Raw genomic sequence first — 11,436 nt, 5'->3', positions numbered from 1 at the left:
ATTAAACTACAGAAAACGTTCTCCTAACTTAACATAAAAGTGACTTGAAACAATGATTATTTACAAAAGAAAACTTACCTTAGAACGTGTATTTCACTGTCCGTCAAGTAGGCTGCTGCTGTCCTGTGCAAAACATCCTCCCTGTCGCAATATTCTCTGTAAGCGTTTGACTCTCTTCTTCTCCTTCTCTGTATAATGCTTGCTGGTGGACAGTGTGAATGACAACTCTTTGTAATACATAGCGCCAGCTACTGCACAGGAGGGATATAGCAGTCAACCGATTACAAAATGCAACAGGCTCTTTTCAACAAGACGTGCGGTGCCGGTGCCGTGATATGTCAATCATCTGGGGTGGCACCTGGGGGGTCCAATCAGATTTCAGAGGGGTCCAGTGCCCCCCCGGCCACCCCTTTGGCTCCGCCCCTGTTGGTATGGATGTAGGATCTGTAGTCTCAGTATGCTATACAAGCAATAATTATACAGGTAAGTGACTAGTTAAAAGCAGGGTTAATGGATTAATGAACAGGCCTACCAGGCTCAGGAGCTCTGGTGCTCTACACAAAGATGCTACTGTAATATAGGCTAGTATTGGGTTTGTTCATCTCATGTCTGTATGATGTCCATTTATATCCACAAGTCACCAGAATCTATCATCTAAGGGACTATTTATCAAAATCTTCTCCCAGGGGAGCACACCCCTGGATCCTGCTTGACAATTATGTTGATCAGGACATATATCTTGGTTTAGGGGCCCACTTACCTCCAAGGGAAAAAAAGTTCAGGCTCAGGATTTTTTTCTACTATCACCCCTGAGCTGGTCATCAAGCAAACCACCTTTAGCTGGTCAGGCTGTTTTTTTTTTCCAGCAGGGTAGCACTCCGCCACTCAATTGTCCACAGGGCAGCAACAAAGATGAACAGGAATAAGTCACTGACGTGGCAGGAAAATATCCATTCAACAGTAATGAGTAGCACCATGTGTTTAAATAGTGAACAGCATCCTTTTCTCTTGACATGCAGTAAAGCTGCCATTGTGTTTTTAGGTCTGGAATGAATATGGGCTGTGATTGTGAGTTTCATCATGCAGGCGAAAACATGAAAATGTTCTTGATTAATTTAGAATCACTTTTTTAATGATAAATGACAAATACATATTTGTAAACCATGTTTATGTTTTCATAAAACAAATCTTGCAAATTAGACTTTGCCATATTTATTATTGTGTAAGAATTGACTGCAAAGTTCAAATTTCCTATTCTAATATTTAGCCTATTTTACACATGTAATGGTAATGTATAGGTTTAAAACTCTCATCAAGATTGATAACCAGTGTTCAATAACATGGAATAAATACATTAACTAAGAGTCAAGGCTAATGTTCCTGGTTTTATTTTAAATGGCTTGAAATCAATATAAAATATAAATCATGTTGAACCATGACCTTGATACTTTACAGGTATGCAAACATACTGACTGAGATTACATGTCTCAGCATTTGAGGTATTCATGGAAATTAGATCAAAGAAATAGTGGTGTCCAGATAAATTAAAACGTTCACATTTGTTTGGATGTCTAGAATCTTCTATACATCTCATATTACAGATAATGTTTCAGATCTTGTTGTACAGTGATATTAACATTAAAATATCTGGTGTTTGTGCTGAACATTTAATATGTGCTATATCAGTTATGAGGCAGGCAGAACAAAGGACAGTGTTAGCTAGACAATAACAAGCTCAAAGGTTTGATGGAATCAGCTTTTAAAGACTTCTCTGTGTGTAAGAATTGAGGTAAAAATATCCAAAAAATGAGCTACACGCATCAAAAGAATGAGAAGAAATAAGGGCGATGATGTCATTAAAAAAATGACAAGGTATAGTGCTGCAGATATATCAACCTGAATTAGCATGCTAAATTACTAGCCCGACAGGTGTCATAATACCAGTTTCGGTCATGGGAGGCAGTATGCGGGCAACATAACCGCCAGCCAAACTGCAAGACACGTTTCCCGGTTGTTACTCTAGGGTAGACCATCTTACTTTCTGGAGGTATACTGCCCCCATTTTTTATGGAATGTGGAGTATGAATTGATTTTTTGGCGGACATTACACATGGCACCTTTAAGTCTTAAAACAGTTCATTTTTCATCCTTCCAAGTAGTAGCCAGAATGAAACACTAAAAAATCCACATCTGGAATTGTCATCACTAAAACATTTTAAAATGTTTCTTTTTTAAGCTTTCACCTTTTCTGCAACCACACACCAGTTTGCATGATCTAAGAAGGTCTGCAGAATGTGAAGCTCCTCAACATTATTTTCAATTAGCTCAGTCAGTTCCCCATGTCTGAAGACATGGTAGTACCGCATTAACTTCTCTCCTCCCTCTGACTTACAATAGGTTTCCACACACCTTGTACTGTCTTCTAGTTTCTGCAAGGGATCTCTGTTCTCTTGCCTCTTGTGGCAACTTCCCTCCCCTTCCTCAAATTGCATATCTTTTTGGTAAGACACTAGGTCAGGTAGTGGCATGGATGAACACTCTTGGACTAAGGAGACAGATTGTGTCATAGCAGAACCATCATTATTCTTTTCTGTTGACCTTTGGTCTGCACAGAGATCTGTAACAGAGCCAAAGATGTCTTCCTCTAGACTGCTCCTTGAAGAGAAGAGACTAGAAACCTGCCTTATGAAGTTTCCTCCCCTGCTCCAAGAGACAGACCTGGCACCATCACCATCCCTCTCTTCATTTGGGGGGCATTCTGCATTGAGTTCTCGTGAATTGGATTGAGAAACAGTGAGGCTTCTGAAGTCCAATACTGAGTCTAAAGACCTGGAGAAAAACCATAATCTCTGTGTTCGAGGTTGGGTGGAAACGGGAGACTCTTCTTCATCCAACATGGAGGATGTGCTCTTCACTTTCCTGTGCTTTTCACACCAATCACTGTTATGGCTACCACATTCCAAACCCTCTCCCTGAGCTCTGCATCTGCTAATGATTTGGTCACAATTAGGACAGGATGGCAGGTTGGGGTTCCAGGGTACAAAGATGTCCTGCTTTTCAAACTTCCGTCTCTTCTGCTCCATGGCCCACACGTAGATCATCATGCGTCCTCCCATCCGTAGTGTACGAGCCATCTCCTTTATTGCGCGAATACGCCTCTCTTTGGTGGAAAAGTGATGAATGACTACAGGAAAAGAAACAAACAAATGGTCTAGCATTAGACATAATCCATGATTATGACAACAGCATGATTCATGATAAGGTATGTATAAAAAAATAGGCCTACAGTACATAGGGCTGGGCAAAAAAATCGATTTTAAAATGAAAATCAAGTTTTTTATTATAATCGATTTTCTCCTTAAATTCCATCACTGAACTTTATCCAGCTGCTGATGGGCAGCAAACATAAGCAGGATCTGATGTCAAAAGTAATGGAGCTCATTAGTGAGGTCATTCATAAGCATAGAGGTTTAGGCCTACTGCACAATGTATAAACTAATAATACTGGTAATGCCAGAGTAGGCCTGATATATCTGCTATATCTGATTTGCTTTGAACAATTGTTTGTCATTTGTAGTTTATGGTGGGGTTTATGGTTTATATAGTTTTTGATTAAAATTGTATATGTATATGTCTCGTCGCTTGCTTACGACGAGACTCAGGCTGCGCAGTCGGCACCAGCTTCCTTATTTGGGTTTTGGGTTGCCAGGTTTTAGCCTATGACAAAACGGTTGAGATTGAAACTAAGTGATCGTGTATGTGAAACTAAGTGATCGTGTATTTCATACACAATCTGGCAACCTGAATGGATCAATGATTTTAAAATGAAGTTTGATGGCCATGCAAATTACGGGAGTTTTCCGGGAGAAATAACAAAACGGGAGGGTGCTGGGAGATGACCTTGAAATACGGGAGAAACCCGGGAAAAACGGGAGTGTTGACAGGTATGGTCCATCGCCTTCAGAGTAGTCTAGAGCAGGGATTATAAGACACAGTTGGCATGTCTTGTCTTAAAAGCCAATTAATCTGCAACTCAGCATGTCAACAGTCATTACGGATGCTAGTGAAAGTGATAGCAGTTCAGTGTTTGTAGCGTTCCCCAAAATACTAGATACTAGATGGTTATGAGTTTGTCATATAAACAATATGCCTTGGGTAAGGTATTAATTGTTACCCTGTTACCCTGTTTCACCATTACCTAACGATACCAAACAACTCAACATCTTCACTCTTACTTCTACAGATGGCATATGGCAGATAATTGCTTTGTGAGGATTTGACTTCATTCAATCAAGTTAAAATTAGTGCTGTCAAACGATTAAAATTTTTGATCACGATTAATCGCTGAATTCCTATAGTGAATCACGATTAATCACATATTTTATCGCATGATTAAAATTCTATTATTTTGCATTGCTGAACTTTCCAGGAGTCCATATTAACAATATAAAGCAATTATTGCGTATCTTGATTGGGATTCAAATGAAAGCAAAGCAAGTTACTTCATTAACTTAACTTTAAGACGTAGGTCTATTTGATTATTTCAAATCAAATTTCAAAAGATGTGCAGCAGACCTGAGGCAACACAATATATTCTTCAGAAATATAGCTAATAAAGGGCATAACAAACATAAAATACTATATTCATTATCTTTGAGTTTAGTTGAAAATAAGGAACTTTTCGACATGAGTGCACTGCCATTTTATAGGCTTACAGTCTATGGTGCACTGTCACTTGCCACACACATCAGCGCCGAAGTTTTTAACACGCAAACACTGGATGAACAATGGATTTTATGGAGCGGCGTTGACCAAATATAACTGAATCGTGATTTACACTGCGGCAAAGTGTGATGCTGGTTGTATTGAAAAGAATGAAATCTAATGTACAGTAAATGAATGTCGAAAGCAGAGTGCATCACACTCATGTCGGCATCGCTGTCCACAGCAATTTAAAACACCATTCAGCTGACCGGGAGTTCAGAACTGTGTTGGTGTTTATTATACGAATCTACTCTTTGGCCGGCTTGTAAGCCCAAACAAGTATGTGCAGCATGCCTTTACGTAGCCTACTAAAGGCGCATAATAAAGATAGGCTACATTTAATCTGCATCACGCCCCATTTTAGCGGAAAACAAGTTAACATTATTATATATCATTGATTCCAAAGACAGCTAGCCTAATCACACCTTGATGTTACATCTAGTTATTAATTTACAGGCCATTCAATCATTTTACTAACAGGGCAGTTATGAAGAATTATGTGTATGCAACTTACTCATGTCGAAACTATGTACATTACAACCCATTCAGCACATACAGTAGCTACACTTACCCAGGGATGCAAACAGAGGTATGGTCAAAAAGGAGTGAGATTATCGAAGCCCACGCCCCCGCAGGAAATATCATATAATTACATTTTGCCACCACCTCTGCCATCCAGGGCTCACCCTATTCACACAAAAATGTTCTTTATTTGAAAATACACTGTCCCAGTTCCTTGGAAATTCTTAAAAGTAAAGAATACTGAGACAACGCTGGAAAATTTGGCATGTCCCTTTTTTTAAAAGTCTGACATTTTGAATTTGTGTTTGGCTGTCTTGACCTCAATCTCTGTTTCAACCTGTAACCCATGGGCGGATTATGAATTTTCGGGGCCCTGGGCCCAGATGTATTAAGGGCCCCCCACTTATTGCCGTATATGTGGGAGGGGGGGTTTGGGGGTCCTCCCCCAGAACATTTTTAATTTTTCTGATGTGATTTCCTGTATTCTGGTGCATTTTGGGGATGGCCAATACTAAATTCAATCATATTCATAGCCTACATCCTGATTTGTTGATATTGAGGCAATGATTCCATGCAAAGGCTTGGGCTTCAGGGCCCCCTGACCCCGGTAGGCCCGCGCAGTAATCCATCCCTGCTGTAACCAAGACCAGTTCCACTTTGTTTTACAACCCTCATCCACTTTCTTAACTGTTAGTGCCTCACTCTCATCAAATTCTCATTCTGCAAATGAAAAGTTGCATATATTAGCCATAGTGTTACCCTAGACCTGACAGTATCATAACAGAGTGCAAAATAGTTCACTTCACTCTGCCCCCTTTCTCAATGCGCCCCAAAATAACGTTCTTCTGCACGAAAATGTACAGTTAAAATGTATCAACAGTAGTGCGGTCTGTCTGTTAGGATAAGCCCACACATCAGTTTCTCGCCCTTATGTGGTGGTGTCATTGAAAATAAGTCAGTTCGTCACTTGTCACTTCGGGTTGCATTTGCGAAAAAGCCTAGACCAGCGGCTCATTAGGCTACTAGACGTCAACAAGCTGCTAGCCTAAAACTAGCACAAGTACGTTACCATTAGGCTACACATTGGAAAGGGGGTAGAGTTGGATATAACGTTAGGCTGCTACTTAAATATTAGGCTACAGGATAAAATACTGCTAGTCTGTCCGGAATACTAGTCTACTAAACTGACTGACGCAACAAACAAGGTTAAAAAAAAAATCCAACTGTATTTTTGCTAGTCATGTAAAATGTAGCGCTAGTGTGCTACACTAACCTGGCATAATTATTGTAAAGACTGTAATGACACATTAGGACAACCTAACCATTACACAATGCAAATGGTAGAAATGATCTTATTAGAAGACATCAAATATGGTTAACCTTACTTTTCTTGCAAAAAAGACCAGGCACGACACAAAATTACTGGATCCCGGACTGATGGATGTAACGTTAAATCCTTGCAGTGAAGTGCAGCCCCTTGGCAGTCAGATAATGGTGCGCAGCTTTTTGATTTAGTGTTGTCTTACACTTCCTATGTTTCATGGACTGTAACAGTAGGCTATGTGTTTATTTAGTCATTTTAATACAGAATTAACTTTGATGAAATTATAATCAGACACTTCAACCCCTGCCCCCCCCCAAAAAAAAAGAAAAACTCATCGGATCTGCACGATTCACACAAGTCCCCCAGACAGCCGTGAAAAAGGCGGCATCCGCCAAAAGGCGCGCCGTTTGCATCCCTGACTTACCATATCCCATGTAAAACGGTTAGCTTGCTAGCTAGCTAACTGTGGAACTTCAGTATAACAGACATAGCCAATTATCTCACCTAGTTGTAGGAAAAAGGCTACGTTCATATTACAAGTGATAGAATGAATGTGTCACTTATGTTTAGTTGATGTTATGACATGTAAAGTTAAGCTTGCCGAACTTATAGTCAGCCACGGGCAGTTTGACTGTGCCTACATTCGTGACACTCCTGTTAGTAGGCTAGGCTATAAACTGGAAAGAGCAGAAAATAGGAACATAATGGTCACATTAATCCCATAAACACACAGATAACTCTTACACCAACCTTATTTTGTGCCTTTTATTCATGTTTGTTTCAAGATTTAGTAAGTATAAGCCCTTTTCGCTCCCCACTTTGATGCAGCATAGGTTACCATTATCCAAACAGCTCCCTTTCCCCTAAAAGGGGGCGTGTACATGCAGCATGGTCTAGCTAGATCCAGTGTGGTGTTGTAGTTGTTCTAACGTTACTAGTTGTTGCAACAGCATGTGAAAAAACTACAAAGTTTGTTACACAAAAATAAAGATAAAAAAATTGACACCGTTAATAACGCGTTTAACTGACAGCACTAGTTAAAATAGTAAACACTTGAAGTAAAAGTGCCCACAGACAAATAAATATGTGCCAATTTCTTCAGTGAGCTCTCATTTCAGATGTCCTTTACCAACTTACTGCAATTTTCCAAATTCCTCAGTGAAAAAAATGGCTAGAATAAAGCTAACGTTAGATATTCATCCAAAGCAGCATGTTTTTGATAGTTTAAAGTAGTGGAGGGAACTCTATCTGTGCACCACACAGTTTGTTGTAGGCATCATGTTACTGGTTGGTAATAAGAGCATGGCTTTCTGAGGACTTCTGTCACCTTCACCTACCACCAGATGGAGCCACAGGGGCTTTTTAAACCAAAAACACATGGGTTCTGAATTTGTCACACCACAGATGTCAGATAAGTCTAAATGAGGTTTCAAAAATGTCTGGTATACTCCGCTCTCAAATGCTGTAGGTAGGTCTGCTGAGTGTGCTGAAGCCACACCCAGTTGTGACAAAGATTCGGCCCCTCTCATAAGTTCTAGTGTTTTCCCTACATTCATTCAGCAGCAGTGCAGAATATTAGAATATTCTAACTAACTATCCAGTTAGAGATCATAGATCTAGAAATGATCACTGACACTTATGACACTTATGTCTTCAATGAAATAAGATTAAGAATACGGTTTTTGAACATTTATTTTAACTAATGACAAAATTAATTGAATCCACATATCCTTATGCACTATGCACAACTTTTTACCACTAGCCTAAACCGTGAGATGCAAGCAAGGCTTCCATTCTTTAGGTGACAGGCACTCAATTAGACCTACACATCACCAATTACAATGATATTAAAGATAAGTGTAACAGTTTAGCTCACAGGCGGTATGTGGCCTTAATTAATTAATTAATTAATTAATAAATAAATAAATAATCTTTCTAATCATGTTGTGCCATCTTTTTTTATTTTTGCTTCATTTCAAATTTCTTTTTTATGCCTTGAATGAGACAGGAAAGTGGGAGAGAGAGTCGGTGTGGGAAAGAACCACGGGGCGGGAATCGAACCCGGGGCGCCGGCGTACGGTGCAGGCCAGTCGCGCCTCGGCTGGGGCCATTCATTTCAAATTTCTACCAACAATTTAAATGAAAAAGCTGAAAATTAACACAATAGAAAAACATGAATGCAACGTGTTTGCAACTCAGGCCACCCATGACTCCCACACGGACATTGATTCATATGCTTTCTCCATTCTGACCTGTATAAACTCCAACATCAACAGTGTCACCACCCTTAAACAGATTACCACTTTCCTTAATCAGAAGCCATGGTTGAACAGTGAGGTCAGACTCCTGCTGAAAGTACAAGACATTGCATTCAGATCAGGTGATGCTCAGGTCTGTAGCTCATTCAGGGCTAACCTGAAAAGAGGCAGCAAAAAGGCCAAACACAACCACTGGCTAAGGATTAAGGATCACTTCAAGAACAACTCTGACTTCCTGAACTCTGATGTGGCAAGGCATTCAGGCCATCACAGATTACAAAACTACTAACCCCCCCCCCCATTACTGACACCTCCTTGCCTGATGAGCTGAACCCCTTCTATGGGACAACAAGAAGGTGGCCATCAAGGATGTGGTCTCTGCAGATCTGTATTTCCTTCAGGAAATGCTTTTCTAGTTACTTTCAATATCTCAGCCTGGCTTGGGGCACTATCCTATTTTCCTTGCAACTCATTAAACAAAACTTTACCAATGAGCTGTAAAATAATTGGATTGGAGCAGGGATCATTTATCAGCATGTACAGTACAACAGACGGGCTACACTAAATGGAACACAAATAGCCTTGGACATCACACACTCACTACATTGCCATTACTGGGCCCTATTTGTCAGAGGTACAAAGTTTATATGGCATGATTTTGTGATGAAACGCTGGGCATAAAAGGGTTGTTCTTATGTTTCTTTATCAGTCATGGGTGTGTTTTGGGCGTAAGATCCTTTAAACCAATGAGAATTACATCTGTCATTCCCTTTTACAGCAAGCAGCGCAACTTCAAACAGCACATACTGTTGACACACACATACATACAGTAGAACACATATTACATATAATTGCCTTGTTACACCAAACAACTTTGACAGGATTTGGGAAAGATTCTTGGGATTAGTTAAAAGACTACAATCTTTCAAAAATCTTGACAACACAACACAATGGCTCTTTGGCTATTTTTTTTGACTTAGGGCTGAGCTACACCAGGCGCGTAACTGAAGCGTTCCGTTCGCGTTGCGTCTGCTGCAACATTAGCTTCCATTATAATCAATGGAAGTAGCTACACCAGATGTGACAGTGGGGCGTACGTTCGAAAAAAATAGACCATTCATCTAAAATGGATTTTACGCGTCGCGAACGGAACGCTTCAGTTACGCGCCTGGTGTAGCTCATACCTTAGACTTAGATTTTTTTTTCTTTATTGTAGTTGTTAATCACACCATCTAACCTGATTTGAGAGGGACAGGATTCAGGAATAGGCTACTAAAGACAGGCCCATCTTCTGTCTAACTCACGTCACGTTACTCCATGCAATAAACCACATGTCACTGCTTGAACATAGTTCACAATGGAGTCGACAATGGAGAAAACACTTAGCCTATTGGTTTCTGACAGAAATTAAAGGGAACTTGGCGACTATATCAACTTAATAAACCCGTTTAGAAATAACTTGGATGGTTAAATGACCTGTTCCGGTGAAAATGGTGACTTTCCCCTCTCCCCCTAGCGTCCCCAGGCAGAAAACCAACCTTGCAACATTGGGACTACCGTCCCGGTAAGAGAAGCGAGAAACAAAAAGCTCATTTTAAATCATAGATGGTTTTGTTATGCCATGTGTACCTCCACTTATTTATGACCTACTACTTCTAAATTTAAGCATCGACTGGAACACTCGGGAAGAGTCGCAGCACCGATGCTTGCGGTGCTACAAAAATATGGCCATAGTCTGTGTTTTTTCATTTTAGAATCTAAAGGTATCACAAGTATCGGTTCTCATTACATCCTTAGTCCCCACATTTGCAAAATTGCTTTAATCCCATTTACCTTTATCAGTACTGTACCAGTCGCTGCTTTTAACCTGCATTGAATCGCGATTGAGTACGCATCTAATGCAGTCTCCGTGGAGAGTTTAATTTTCTCTATTCGCTAATGTAGGGCCCTATCATGACAGTCAAAAGCGCATCGTCCTTCGTCAGAAACTTATTCAAATTTAGTAGGATGTGTCCAGTCCACATTGGGAGGGTTTTCGTTATCAAACGTTGAACGCATGGCGCAACAAGGTGTTCCTAGGTTTTTACATCAGTCATGGGTGTGTTTGGGGTGTAACATCATTTAAACCAATGAGAATGACATCTGTCATTCCCTTTAACGGCGCAAAGGCAATGTCAAAAAAATGCATCGGTATTTTGACATTCAACGGTGCATTTGAAGGAGGCTGCTTGCGAGACCGTATGGAATTTCACTAAACCATGCTTTACTAAAACCTAGCATAACCTTCACGCATTTGCACTCCTCTATTATTTGAACTCATTGGCAAAGTGAAACTAACTTCACCATGGTGTCAGTCAACGACAATACAGTTATATGCAGTTACTTTCACTATTGACTGACAATGGGTTACCATCGAAAACATAGGCTGGAAAAAGTAACACTTACCCTAATATCGCTCAAAAGACTGAATAAAACAGCATTTATCCTGCAGAGGAGTTTCTTATATCTCATGACAGTGCATCTTCAGCTGTGCTCCATACGTGTCTCTCGCCTCTCCCCTAATCACTT

The 11,436-nt window shown here is 40.2% G+C and overlaps 1 protein-coding gene across 4 annotated transcripts in view; it reads right to left on the bottom strand.

Moving 5' to 3' along the window:
- Positions 1 to 2,050: 2,050 nt before the first annotated feature.
- trmt9b (tRNA methyltransferase 9B) overlaps positions 2,051 to 11,436 on the bottom strand; it is a 33,720-nt gene continuing 24,334 nt past the window's right edge. For all 4 annotated transcript variants that reach the window (XM_042062995.1, XM_042062997.1, XM_042062996.1 and 1 more), the window contains one exon: positions 2,051 to 3,184. In XM_042062995.1, the coding sequence (XP_041918929.1) occupies positions 2,232 to 3,184 (953 nt within the window). In that variant the 3' untranslated portion in view covers positions 2,051 to 2,231. The remainder of the gene's footprint in view (positions 3,185 to 11,436) is intronic.

Source organism: Alosa sapidissima, chromosome 15, assembly GCF_018492685.1.
Source record: "Alosa sapidissima isolate fAloSap1 chromosome 15, fAloSap1.pri, whole genome shotgun sequence".
Lineage (NCBI taxonomy): Eukaryota > Metazoa > Chordata > Actinopteri > Clupeiformes > Clupeidae > Alosa > Alosa sapidissima.
This window is presented reverse-complemented; position numbering and strand designations above follow the sequence as displayed.